Consider the following 15,107-nt stretch of genomic DNA (forward strand, 5'->3'; position numbering starts at 1 on the left):
TTAATATACATTGAGTCATTCTAATTATACTATTAATAACATAAAATTTGTCCTAATATTTTTTTAATCAATTTTTTTTAAAATTTATATTTAAAGATCATAATACCACCTTAGTGATGAGCTTCTCATATTATTCAACAATAACACCTTATTCTATTATTCTATAATTATTGCTTCAATCACAACCTGTTTTTTATTATGCAAATAAACACAACCTAAATGTAGAATTACTTTTCATTTTTGTCTTGCTTGTAATTTCATTCTATTTTTTATTTGATACAAATGATTTTAAGCACGTAACTCGAAAGCTGCATATTTTTCTTACATGTGTGACGAAAGAAGAGTATTCAAAGTGCATTTGGTTGATGGTTGTTTCTTAAAACTATTTTCTACATTTAAAAATTGAAAACATGTTTGACGTTATTATTTTTTCGGAAAATATTTGAACAAGTTTTTCTTCTTAAAGGGTATTCGAATTCTTTTGAACTCTGTATTTTTAATTTGTTATTATTCAGATTCAATTTTATGTGGTTCTAATACTCCCTCTCACTCGCTTTCTTTTGTCTTTTAAACTATAATTTAATAAAACTTCTTGAATAAATTTAAATAAAATAAAATAAAAAAGCAAAAGATCCATAATTCGTCCTTTTCTTGTGTTTCAACACATGAAAGAAACATAATCTGGTTAAACAAGAGCATGGTAAATTTAAGTTTCTCTATTCAAAGACTTATTTTAGGTTACATGTCCAAAACTCATGCTTAAGCCGGTTAATTAGATCACTCTTATTTTGAAAACCCATGGAATTAATATGAAATGTGACAGTAACTCCACAATTTTTTTATTATATTCGTTTTTATTATATTATTTTCCATTTATAAAACTCAATTTCAATTTTTTCACTTCAATATCTGACAATATTTGAATTCAACTTTGCAGGAATCGAGGTAATATAAGTAACTATGTATTTTTCCATGGTCCACGCCAAACGATATTTATGAAAAGATTAAAAATAAAATTTAGCAGAAGAATAAATATCTAACAAAAATAAATCTTTTTCTCCTTTCTTTTCCCTTTTCTTTACACAGAATCGACGCACAAAAGATAGAACTTTCAAAACAAAAGGACAGAATCCAAGATAAAATCTTGTGGCAGTAATAATTCATTCAGATCATAACCTAAAAAAACTAAATCTAAAACCCACCTTCCAACAGCGAAAACGGATAAGGCGGCAGAGCACTCCCCTCCGCCGCCATTTCCCCAAAATAACTCCCACGCCCAAAATACCCACCTCCCATCGCCGGCGCCGCCGGCGTCACCACCGTCAACGGCGTCGTTACTCCGCCGCAATTATACCCATAGCACCCCTGTTCCCCCCAATACCCCGCCGTCGCCGGCGAACAAATAATATTATTACTGTTATTATCGATTTCCAAACCCGTCTCCGGCGACGAAGACATGATGTTGTTACCTTCGTCCTCTTCGAACTCCGTCTTGATGCCGGACGAGGAAGAGGAGGAGGTCGCCGCCGTCGAGGGCGGAGGAATGAGGCGTCGCTTTTTCTCGCCGAGGTGTTTTCTTTCTCTTTCTCGGAGAATCCGAGAGAGAACCTGCGGGTCCTCCACAACCTTTGACAGAAAAGCCATCATTTGCTGCGGTCGTTTTTCCGTTGTCTCTAACCTCTTGTTCATTCCTTGAAGCTCTTCCTCCAACGCTTTCTGCTCCTCCTTCAACTTCGCTATCTCCAGCACCATGGCCTCGTCGTCCAACTCCTCCAGCTTCAGGGTATGCAAATGCAAATTGCTGCTCCTACCTCCGCCATGCTTCCGCCGCACGATGTTCCTCAACAAATGCTTCTGCCCCCGCAGGAACCACTCGTTCGCGAATTCCCACCGATCCGGATCCACCTTTCTGAAACCCTAACAAACATAAAATAAAAAAAATACTCAAATTACCCGAATTTAGAAAATATAAGAGCTGCCCAGAAAGAAAAATCTAATTTTGTGAAATGGGGTTCCGTCGAAATTATACAAACTCATCAAATTATCAAATTTCATAACTGTCTTTGCTAACATACCTAAGTTATATACAAGCTTTTCTTCAAAACTTAAAAACTGATTTGTTCCTTAAAAACTAGTTCCAAAATTCGTTCAAAAACAAATCAAAATCAAAATTTGAGTAACATATGTGTTTTTGTGAAAAGTTTACATTGTAGGCAAGCTTAAATTATGAGTGATAAGCAAAGAAGGTAATTAAGAATTGAATAAGATTGAGAGTGATACTAACGTAGGTGTTGAGTTGGCGAACGAAGCTGGAGAAGTTGTTGTGCTTGAAGAAAGCAGGGAGGAGTGAGTGAGAGAAGTCGAGGGGGTCGAGGACGATGAAGCTGTTGTTGGCTGGGCCCCACGTGATGAGTTTATCGGTGGTGGGATCGTTAACCATGTTGTAGGTTTTTATGACAAACGGTGCGATCACGTTGTTGATGTTGTTGGTGTTGCTGATGATGTTGTGTTCCATCATTCCATGAAGAAAAAAGAGAAAAGGAACAGAACAAGAGGAAGATGAAGAAGAAGAAACAAGGAGGGATGGTGTGTGCGAAGTGTGAACGTGGGTGTCTGAGTTTTTCTCTGTCCGTGACAGAGAGTGAGAGTGAGTGAAAGAGAGAGAAAGTGTGTGTGTGTGTGTGTGTAAGAGAGGTGTGAGGGTGAGGTTTTTTTCTTTGGATGAGGGAGCACCGCGTATATAAAGGGGACGCGTGCACAGTAATACAGAGGGCCACGTGGCGGCCATCCAGAGGGCTTACGATATTTGCTCCTGGATCGTGGTGGGACCTATGCTCGGTACACGTCACGCTTCGGATGGAGATATTTTCCTAGAGAGACCACGCGCCTTGATGGCGCGTGGGGTTCTGGAACGCAATGCTGTGGCGGTTGGCGGTGGTCCCCGCCCTCGGGTGAGGACAAGGGCGAGTAAACGACAGCGTGGTTTTGGTCGAAAGATGTGAGTGAGGCAACTCTTTTGTGCTGGCTTTGTCACTTAATGTTTAATATTTCCTTTTTAATATTTTCTTTTCAGCATAAAATGTAAAAAATTGCGGATTATCACGTTTTTTCTTAATATAAAGTTGAATATTTTTTTTCTGTAAATATTTAGCTTAAAAATTGTTGATATAATTAAGGATTAAATATATTTTTGGTCTTTTAATTTTTTTAGTGAATTTTGGAATTAGTCAATTTCAAAATTTTTGACTAATTTAGTCTTTCATCTTTCAAAATACGTGAATTTAGTACTTTTAATCAAATTTTGTTAGATTTATTTTATGTTTTGTACGCATTTCAAAGTTGTATTTGAGTTGTTTAAACTATTTGACACATTTTTACTTTAATATTAAGTCAAATACTATTATGAAACAAAATTTGATTAAAATGACTAAATCCATATATTTATGAAATATGAAGGACTAAATTGGTCTAACGTTTCGAAATAGACTAATTTCAGAATTCACTGAAAATTAATGAAAAAAAACCTATTTAATTCTATAATTAAATATAATTCTTAGTTTTTGGATTTTCGATAATTTATTTTATACATTAATAACTAACATTATTTTTCCTATATATTAATGATGCTGATTGGAAAGAATAAACAAAATACAAACTTTTCAATAAAAGGTGTAGTAATACAGTGTTTTCTATTAAGTCTAAGAAATTTTGAATAAAAAATTGTATTCATTGATTTCTTAAATAAAACAGTGCATTGTAGGATCCAATTATTTGAATCATGCATGTAATGAAAATTTTGGAGAAAAACGAGCTGAAAAGAACATTGATGAAGCTACCTCTTGTTTCCTTTAATTGTTTTTGGAATTATTTATCTGTAATTAAGGCTGTGAGGAAATAGAATTGTTGATAATAGTCAAATAACCAAAGTCTGAAGCAAATCCATTAAAAAATGGGACAATACCAAAACATGAATTCGAAAAGCACCAACTAATTGAACAACAAATAATCATCTAAGGCTTATATTTATATCATGGCATTTCCCACAATAACAATGAATTTTGTGTCTACAAAGTTTAATTCGTTCTTGGAAATTAAAACTTCTTTCTGGAAATTTTTTTTTGTTTTGAAGCATGCACAATTCCTATAATTAGCCAAATTAGCGCACTCTAAATTAGTTTAAAACTCTTATAAAATTTATTCAAAGAAAAATTACCAATATATATGTTAAACGCCATACATTTTAAATAAATTATAAATAATAGAAGATAAATTAATTTTGAAAAAAAGCATAATAAGTAGTGAAGTTATGAATGAAATTGTAAAAATAATGCGACAATAATAATTTATTGGTTATTGGTCAAAAATATTTTTAAATAGCGATAATAATTATTAGTAACTACTTTAGATATCAATTTATAAAATAAAAAATTATTAATTACTAAAATAGTCATTATTATGAATAAAAAATTATAAATTTGATCATTAAATTGGTCTTTAGATTTAGTTATCATAATTTTGACTAAAAAAAATAATTATTAAAAATTAACTATTTAAATTTAGGTTACAAAAGTAAATTAATTTTTAAATTAATTTATAATTAATTAGTGACTTATTATAACTTTTTATTTATAATAATAATTATTTTAGTAACTAATAATTTTTAATTTTGTAAATTGAGGATAAAATAACTAACTATTTTTATTTTTAAAATTAATTTTTAATTAATATTTTTTTTGTGTGTGTATTTAATGGTTATTAAATACATATATATTGTGTCTCACACAATTATAATGTATTTGGGTATCGAGTTATGTATTTCAAACTCGGTCAACTCAATCATGTAATATTAATACTAAAATAATAGTTAATTTGTAATTCAATCTATATATTATATATGTGCATTGTAACCTTAAAGAAAAAATAAATTTCAAAACAACAAATGTAATTTTCATGTTAGTATACGTAGTTTATTTTGTGTTAGTAAACGAGTAAAAAAATGTGTTACTTAGCATGTGTTTTAATTATCTATTTGATGTGTGATTTGTCTTGTATTGAAAATAATGACATTATAATAACATTTCTTCCGAAAGTTTTTCGGTAAATGAAAAATCTCATAATGTCAATATAAGTATCTGAGAAGAATTGGACCTTGTCTAATATAATTAGCAACGCAATTTTTTCATAGTTAAATATAAATTACAAAATTATGAAAATCAATTAAATAAGATATTAATTTTACAGAGTTTGTATCATTTAACAAAATTTAATTAACAAAACTGGTTCTAAAAGAGAAGATGTTAAAAGTTATGTGAGTTATGAGTTAACAATTAACACGAAGTGAGAGTGACTAGTGTGCCGAAAAAGGTACAGTGATGACTGTAGAAAGGTGAACACGCGCGGCAACAGAGCGTGTTATAGGATAGGATAAGATAGAAGAGAGAGAACGTTTTTTTTTTATTAATTTGAATTTAGCTAATACAATACAAATAGTTAGGGTTGAAATTGTGCAATTAGAAAAAGGAAAATTAAATTAAAATATTTCTGTAAATAAGTTATTAAAAGATTTCAAGAAATTGTATATAATTTTTTATGAGTAATTAATTTTTAATATATATATTTTAAAAAATAATTCATGTAGAAACTTTAAATAAAATATGTTAATTGGTACACTCATTTTTTTAGGGATTCATTATTAACACTCTTTACTCCTTCAGTCGTTGGATGGACCATAAAGTCCATATTCGTTGTCTCTTCCTAATTGGCTCATTTCTACATTATTATAACCCTTTCCCACTTTTCAAGTGCTGCTTCACCATTGGGGAACATATTTTTATATAGCCATTATTCTCACACTACTCATTTTTTTCATAAAAACTTATGTAGTTTCTGAAAGAAAGGAAAACAAATGCAAAGTTGAACGAAAATGAATGTTTTTTTATTAAGATAAAACTATGACAAAATATATATGATAAAAGAGATAATATCTCGGATACATGATAATCGAGAATAATTCTATTATTAGATGCGAAATCGAGATATTAGTGTCTTGGAGGGTGGAAGAAATAACTGATATATAAACCGTTTTAAACTTATTATTGGACATAATGAAAACATTTTTTTTTTAATTCAAAAATTGGTTTTTGAATTTTGATTTGATTTTAGTGATAACAACAAGAATATTAATGATATGTTGCATGATAGTTAAATGAGATTATGAAAGAGGAATCTACTTACCCCACATATCTATAATGGTATTGATGATCTCTCATATTTTATTGTTAATATAATGTGCATGATTGGTTCTCTCATTTGGGCAAGGTGTGATCCATTACTTGCCCAAAGAAGAAATGGTGCTGCAAAATTTTATTGTTGAGAGTTCATTCTTTTGAATACTTTAATCTATCTTACCCACTTCACGTTCCAAAGTGTTTGACGTGAATAATATTAAATGTTGTTGAAGAAGCATTACCTCCAAGAAAACTTCAAAACAATACTTGGCTACATCACCACCAGTCATTCTTGCAAGATAAAATAATATTTTTAGGTTAAAGAAAGCAAAAATCTTTTTCTTTTTTAGGTTTTAAGTAGATAGGTATGCTTCATTATTGAGTATAATATGGAGGTAGCTATGTTTAGTTCAACTTTTTTTAAGTTCTCCTATTCGCTTATGCAATCCAATGAAAATTCGTGATTTCGCAATGATATTGGTGAAGCTAAGGAGATAACAAAAGTGCATGTCATCGGATAATTAGGTTAATTTAAAGTTTTGAAGTTTGATTTGTGTCTAAAGATGATTCATTGTTATACTAGAGTGATTTCCAACCGAACATTCATGTTAATGTTAATGTTATCTCAACTTTTATGGAGAATAACCATTACTTAGTGAAAAATATTAGGATTTAAAACGAGTTACAAAAATTTTTATTAGATAAAAACGATAATAAAAATAAAAAAAATTATAAATTTATTGTCTTAAAATTTTGAATAAAGTACAATATTCTAATTTTTATATAAATTTATTCACAATTTATTATAGAACAGAATATATTTTATATTTTTCTTCAAACAAAATTTATGATATAAGAATTGATAATTAATTATACAAAAAAAAAAAATTGTTATCAAGTGTTAAGTGTTCAGAAAGAGACGTTTTAATACATAGAGATGCATACTTGAAGGAAAATTGTTAAGAATTTAATGTGACTTAAGTTTCATATTAAATAAAAATTATTGAAATGAATAATAGTTAAGTAGATAAAACAATAAATTTATTGTTTTAAATTTTTTTTATTAAAAGTGGTGTTATGATATTTTATATAATTTTATTCACGAGTCATTGATGTTAAATTTTTCTTGAGAAAATCTCACAAAAATTAACTTGAAATGATAATTCTTATAAATTATTAACGTTTCTGATAAAAGAAAATAAAAGGATTTCCTTAATATAGGTCATTTTGATGAAGCTATTTTACCTAATTTGATCTGACTAATAAAAATCTTAAAAATAGAATGAAATTTGTATGTATAGCAGAGAAAGTGGAAGAAGTTGACTTTAAATACAATAAAGTGTAGGATATTTTTGAAAAGAGGGGAGAATGAGGCTTTTTATTATATCAACACTTTCTTCTATCAATTTGTAGATGCACAAAACTTTTGTTATGTTTTCAAAAAATAATCATTACTAGTATTGCTATGTAAGAATCTATACATTCCTTTCCAATATTTATCTGGATAAGTAAAAAAGAAAACTTGTCTTACTAATTGACATTCTCAATGTTCTTTTTCTTTTTACTTTTCCATTAGTACCTTATAGTTCTAGAAGTTTGGTTAATATTCATAAAAAAAGAAATTACACTAATAAAGAAGGTTAGTTAGTAACATTTTATATATTTTTTCTAATAATATCTTTTAGAACATAATATCTAAGAAAAAAAGTTTTTAGTGAGTAGGTAAAATGGAAGATTTAAATCATAAGATTATACGATTTTATATAATATATACAAATTAGATTTCATAGTAAAATTAATAAAATCATCGTATAAAATCATAAAATTTTATAAATTTACATTTTCTTTAAATTTTTTTGTTCCATTATCATTTTTTCACTACTAAAAAAATACATATTTTCTGTCATTTTTTATTTTTAAAAATTCTTAGGAAACACTTGTAAATTTTGTTATGAATAATAGTTTACAAGAATTTGCTATCATTTTTTTGCAAAATATTTTACACAAAACATTTTTTTGCATAAAATTTTGTAAAAAATACTTAAAAATTTTATAATTTTGTAGAAAATAATTAGTTATGAAAAATTTATCTACCAATTAAAATTTATAAAATAAAATAGCAAACTAAATATTTTCTTACAAAATTTTATAATAAATTTGTAGGAAAAATTTCACGAATATTAAAAATTCTAGTACCTTATTGAGTAAATGAATTTATATTGGATTAAATCTAAATCTAACTAAAAGTTAATGTAATTAAAAGTTTTCGTTCTTATATGTTATTACTATATTTCATTCCATTCAATTAAAAATTAGTACAATTATTATTATTATTAAAATTTATTTCATAATTAAAATTAATACAAAACTACAACATCACAACACTACTAAATTAAATTAAATCTTCAATAAGTGATGAGTTTTGTACACTTGCGTTGATCAATTATTGACAATAGATTAATTTTATTTCTATGGATATATTTTTGGTGATACATATTATGTTGTATAAAAAGTAAAATTTACAACCCATCACTTTTTTTAACATAATTTTGATTTTAATTACTTTATCTTTAGTTTAATACAAGATTCTAATTAAATGATTGTTGTATTTTTAAAATTGCAGTTTATTATTCTAATGTTTTGACGTGGATATTTGTCTAAAATTCATTTTTTTTAATCATGCTCTCTTAAATTTTAACCATCATAATTATTTTTTATTGACTTATTTCACACAAGCCAAAAATAATTAAAATAAAAAAAATAATGCAAAAAAAGATAAATTTAAGGATTAAACAAAATAAAAGTTACATATAAATTAATTTTATTCACAAAACTTAGTATGAAAAAAAGTAGAAAATAATGTTATTATTAATATAATATGGAAAAAGACATATATGTAAAGGGTTGCTTTGAACTTCTTCCACTCTCAAATATACGTTAAAAAACCAAATTATATTAACTAAAAAAAAAATCAGTAGTATTTGATTTTATTATTTTAAAATTATATTTTTATTTGGTACAATAATTAAAGAGGAGTTTGTTAAATGCGAATAGGTAGAAAGAGGTCCACATAGAGTGTTAATAAAAGGCCAAAACATGAAATAAGTAAGATGATTGGTCAATGACTTTATGTTGAGTTTGACGTGCATCAATTTAAATATTTTATTTTTGTTATTTATTATGTTGCCCTTTGCTTAAGGGCACTTCCCAAATTAGTATTTACTTCTGGCCCTACGTACTTAGCTATGACTTTTATGTAACATGGTGTTTCCTTTATTTGATTTAATTCATTACTTCATCTTTTCTTGCACCCTTCACAATTGAAACCTAATCAATACAAAATTGAGAAATGTAAGGTTCAGATTATATCACTGTACTTTTGTTAACTATCTCCACCTAAGGTAGTAGTAATCGAGGAATCTATTAGTGAACATGTTTTATCACAAATTATGAAAAAGATGTTGATAATTATTAATGATACTATTCAAATAAATAAATAAGAATATGTTTCAGTTTCACATAAGAGTAAAATAATATATAAAAATAATTATAAATTTATTATGTTATGATTTTGATAGATATATTCTCTTATTTTATATAACTCACATTCATATTAAATCTTTTTTATTCATCCTATATCATACACATTTCACCAAGATGTTAAAATTTCTAATCTTTATTTTGATTATTTCATTTATAATATACACTGATATTATTTTTATCTCTAACTATATTATTGTTTTTTTCTTCAAAATGGAATTGATTTTTTTTGTTATTATAAAATAAGGTTGATTGACAAGCACGGATGAAATCGTCATAACTCATGACGACTTTTAATCTGTAGTCGTTGAGTATAAACGGTTTTCTTGTAAGAAAAAAATAAAATCCTTTGTATTCATTACGATTTCAACTTAGAAGTCGTCCCGAATCATAATAACTTTATCGTAATTTTTAATTTATTAGTCAACCATTTTGTATTTATGAAAAAAAAATCAACCTCATTTTGAAAAAAAAAAAGTCATATTCTTGGTTAGTAAAATTATGTTCTTTAACCGAATAAAATCTAAAACTTTTGACATTAATTTTATTGATTAAAATAATTCTAGCCATAATCAAAGTTTAGGTAAGCTTACATATGAAATTGGGCAAGAGTGATGACCCCTTCAATTTGTCTTATCTCTTAAGAAAGCCAAAAGAACTAACCATAGCACAAAACTGTGAAGCAGATTCCAATCTCCGATTAGTTAATTAGTTGTTAAGTGACAAAAAAATGATTTGAGTGTAATAAAGCAGATTAAGCATTTGATTGGTCGGTTAATATTTTTAATATTAGTATTAACATTAATAAATTGAGCCGAACATTTTCTTAGGGTCCATGTTTGATAAACAACTCTAGAACAACAAGATTTCCATCACATGGATTATTGAGGCAACCAATAACATTACTTGAGATTATTAAAAGCAAATAAAATATTTTTTTCCCTTCTATACTCTTAGTTAATAGTGTCTTTGACTTGTATTATTACTAGATTCAAGATTTGCATAGTAATGGAAAAATCGAGGGTAATCATGACTTAAATTGCTTGGTAGGTCTACTTCATCTCTTTTAACTTTTTTTTTTTTTTTCATTTTTTTTCCCTCAAAATCTTAGTAGTTAATCCACATTGTGGTCTTCGACAATAATGAAAACAAATTTTAAGGAGGTTTTGAGAGAAACCCTAATCCACATTGAGGTAACATCACAAAGATTTTGAACCGTTTACAAAATCTGAAATGTCTAATCATTAGAAAACCAAATAGTAATGACGTAATTAATTAGGCATCTTAAACCGACTTAATTGTAGTACAATTAACTGCAGAATATTTATATCTTTTAAGAACAATCCAGTACTATCACTTCAAGTATGTTCTTTGAGATGGTTTGAATCAGAGGGCAAGTTTACACCACAATCTTCTTAGCTGCATTAATTGAAGCATTTGTTCTATCTACCAATATAAATATAAATATAGTACATTTATTATTGGCATGCACGTAAATATATATATATATATATAAATATATATATATATATATATATATATATATATATATATATATATATATATGAATGAACATGGATCAAATCGAGTATAGATAGCATGAACGTGTTATTCAATCGAGTAAATATATTATGAATATGTTATTTACCTTGTAAATGAAAATATGATTGGTTATCTATCGAATATTTATTTTAAAAATATATGTAAATTTATTGAAAAGTATGATATTCGTATTTAATCTATTAATAAGTATGTTATATTATCTATTATCTGTCAAGTATACGTATAAGTTATTTATTTGATATTTTTAACAAATTTTAGCTATGAATATCATCGTACACGAGTATATTTTTGATTATATATATTTTTATATCTCAAGTTTTAGTAAAATTTGAAATTAGTTTCTCTTAAAAAAATTTATCAATTTAGTCATTTATCTTTAAAATTGTCTAAATTTAATCATTTTAACTAAATTTTGTTAAATTTATCTGACGTTTCAAACGTATTTCATGATAGTATTGAATTGTTTACACGGTTTAATACATTTTCGCTTCAACATTAACTCAAATATTATCATAAAATACGTTTAAAATGTCAAATAAACTTAACAAAATTTGATAAAAGAAAACTAATTCATGTGTTTTTAAAAATGAAAGACTAAATTGATATAAAGTTTCAAAACTAGACTAAATTTAAAATTTACTGAAATTTAAGGAAAAAAACATATTTAATTTGTTTTTTTTTTCAAATGTAATAGCAAGTCCTTTGTATGTAAAAGCATTTTTTTTTCTTCATATATATCAGCATGGTAAGTTGGATTTAACTTGCTTTTCTTATGATTTGGTGAGGTGAGAATGGGATGCATGTGTATACATCAAAAGAAAATTTCCAAGGATCTGAATTTATTTTTCATGTTCTTCTTTTCCATAAGAGAGAATGAATCATATGATTCAAAGACAACTTTATTCAAGTTTAATAGAAGAACTGGTTGCTTTTTCAATCCAAAATGAAGCTGAATCTTGGCCAAGGCGAAAAGAAAAATTGAAAAAGTGTAGCTTCATTCTCTGAATCTGTGTGAGGGTGATGTTACCCATTTTCCAAGTAACAAAAAGACATGAAAAAAGTTTTGACAAATAACAATCTCACAAGTTCGTCCTTGACTTGCACCATTTTGTCTAAGTTTTCAAGGTGCTGTCATTCAGAATGAGGACAAGACATCAGGTGAAAGCTGAGAGACACGTGGAGGCCTATTCACCAATCAAATCTCAAGTGGTGGCTGTCAACAGTCACCATAGATTCTCATATCTCTACAGTCAAATGATTCCACTGAACATTTTGTGTGCTTGGTTTTGGATTTCATGAGCAGTTAACCTTTTTCTACCGACTTAAAATATGAACTGATAAATATGTCCAAATTTTTGTTTTTGATGACAGAATTTTGAGGTTGCAAGATATATACAAGTTGTTACCACTTGATATGTTTATTTTGTGTGTGGAATAAAAAATTAGTGATTGGTGTAAAATAAAATGTTTAAAAAAATTTATTAAAATAAACTTTAACTTAACTCTAATATTATATTAGAAATAAATTTTAAATTTAATTTAATTTTATAAAATTAATTTATAAATTAAAGTTTGCACCTCAATTATATATTAAACCATAATCTTTTATACAGTCAATGTGAAATTTTCCAAATTACTTGTACTAAATGAACGAATGTTTAGATTAACATCCTCGAAAATTCTCCATGTCCTAGTTAGTAATGGGTTGTGGCAGTTGAACCTGATCTTAGATCTGCATTTATTTGGCTGAGGTAATAATACGGTAGAGTGGAACGTTCAAAATCTGATTTAATGTACTGAAAAACTAAAAAACTGAACTGAATTTTTGTAGAAAATATGGCTGATCAGTTTTTTCATTTAAGTTTTTTTTTTTTTAATCATACATCAAGTTAAGGGTACTGTAAGGAAGCGATTAGAGAGCAAAAGAAAAAAGTTTTATTACAAATCATATAATAGATTTTATAAATTTGAATTCTGAAAATATATAACCTTGATAAACAATTAAAGAATTTTTTTTTACGTTGTTAATAATTCTAGTTCTCGTAGTTATTTTACCTAGTTCGATGGGGTTTATAACTAATTAATTAGATACCTATGGTTAGAATGTTTAAGCTGAAATTGACTTCATTCATTTATCATAAAAATAAAAGACGATTTAGTTTGATTTGATGTGATTTTAATTCAGTATACAAATTTTAACTAACATTTTATAATTTATTTTATATAAGATTTTGTTACACGATTGTTATCATGAAATTATTGAATTGTTTTTAATAAAAAACTGTAAAATTGTTAAATGCTGATTTAATTTTTTTCATATTTATAACTTTAGCTTTATTTAATGTTCATAAAACATTTTTTTTATAATTTTAGACTTAGAAACTACCATCTAAATTTACTATTGTACTTTAACAATCAGAAATATATTATTTATATAATATAATCAAATTCAAAAAATGGTTTAAAAGATAATCCACGCATGTTTATTAATTGCTAAACTATGAATATTTCAATACAATAAGTGATTTAGTTTTGTTTGATTAGGCTTTTGACTTTCAATCTGAACTAAATTCATTTGTTTGGAAAAAAATATATCTAGAAAAAAAAATTAGTCACTTTTTTTGTTATTTGTCTATTGGTGGGGTGTTTTGAATACCCTACTTATGGTTATGTTGAGAAACATGTAGTCTTTGCAAAAGAAACATTTAATTATACTGTAACATTGATAACTAATTTCATATTACGTATACAAAATTTATATTTTGGTGAATTTATATAAACCTACATTCAATGAAATGAAATTTGATTGTTATTAAATTTAATATTTTGATAAATTTATATATTATATTAAGAATTCTAACCAAAAGAAACACTATGCTTAGTAAGCCATTTTACTGATATGAAAATTCCGCTGTTCAAGTCTTCGATGTAGAAGAAAATGGCGTTTCATAAAATTGATAAGGATGAAGAAGCAAACACTTTTTGCTTTTCTTTGCGACATTGGCACTGTTTGGAAATTCATTCACCAGAATCTGAAAAAGTTTTCACTTTTGTGGCGAAGCTTGAAAAGCACGGTGGACATTTGGCAATTAGCAAGAGTCCAATACGTTGTAGGGTTTAGAATCAACATGTCATGCCTGTTGTCCACCAAAACTACAGCAAGGTCCTCATCAAGATAAGGGCAGCAGACAAAGATAACATTCTCAATGGGAAAAAATACTAACCACACAACATTCTCTTTATTTTTCAAACACAGTTTTATTGCAGTGAAATTATACGCTGACCATAATAAAATAAAATGTAGGCCTGAATTATTTGACGAGACTATCATAAAACTTTACATATAACTTAGTAAAACATTAAATTTATCAAGGAATATGATACAGTGTTGTTGATAACATAGGGCATGACAGAATAAAATTCGTTGGGCAGAAAATGGAAGAGTCCCTTTGGATCAGTGTGTCTGTTGTATACAACACGTGGCGAAGACTCTCCAATGATGAAAGCTCGACCAGAATTGATATCGCCGCTTAAATGTTTAGGTATAATGATAGTATCAAAGAATGACACATCACCAAGCTTTAGGTGCAACAGACGAAAACATGTTGGACATGGACAGTGAGAATCCCTATTGGGCTATGGACCTATGGTGATAAAATGCATGAATTATTTTGGCACATTGACATGTCAAACCACCTGTGTCTACGTTGTGATTTGAAAGACAGGTACGAAAATGGTGATCAAGAGGGGGACAAGTGTGGGATCGACAATGAGGAA

General features: G+C 27.3%; 1 protein-coding gene across 1 annotated transcript; it reads right to left on the minus strand.

Annotated features, from left to right (window-relative positions):
* Nucleotides 1–1,037: 1,037 nt before the first annotated feature.
* HSFC1 (heat shock transcription factor C1) lies at nt 1,038–2,722 on the minus strand. The gene is made up of 2 exons (XM_028069398.2): nt 2,285–2,722; nt 1,038–1,917 (listed from the first exon to the last, which is right to left on the minus strand). The coding sequence occupies exons 1-2, from the start codon at nt 2,516–2,518 to the stop codon at nt 1,192–1,194; spliced, it is 960 nt and encodes a 319-aa protein (XP_027925199.1). The 5' UTR covers nt 2,519–2,722; the 3' UTR covers nt 1,038–1,191.
* Between the last annotated feature and the right edge of the window lie 12,385 nt (nt 2,723–15,107).

This window comes from Vigna unguiculata, chromosome 4 (genome assembly GCF_037176805.1).
Source record: "Vigna unguiculata cultivar grain cowpea cultivar isolate G323 ecotype 2 chromosome 4, ASM3717680v1, whole genome shotgun sequence".
NCBI lineage: Eukaryota > Viridiplantae > Streptophyta > Magnoliopsida > Fabales > Fabaceae > Vigna > Vigna unguiculata.

What these genes read in the sequence shown, in the direction of transcription:
- HSFC1 (XM_028069398.2), bottom strand. Translation starts at nt 2,518, where the DNA reads ATGATGGAACACAACATCATCAGCAACACCAACAACATCAACAACGTG. An exon ending in TTCGCCAACTCAACACCTAC is followed by an intron (nt 1,918 to 2,284) that starts GTTAGTATCACT and finishes TATGTTTGTTAG; the next exon opens with GGTTTCAGAAAGGTGGATCC.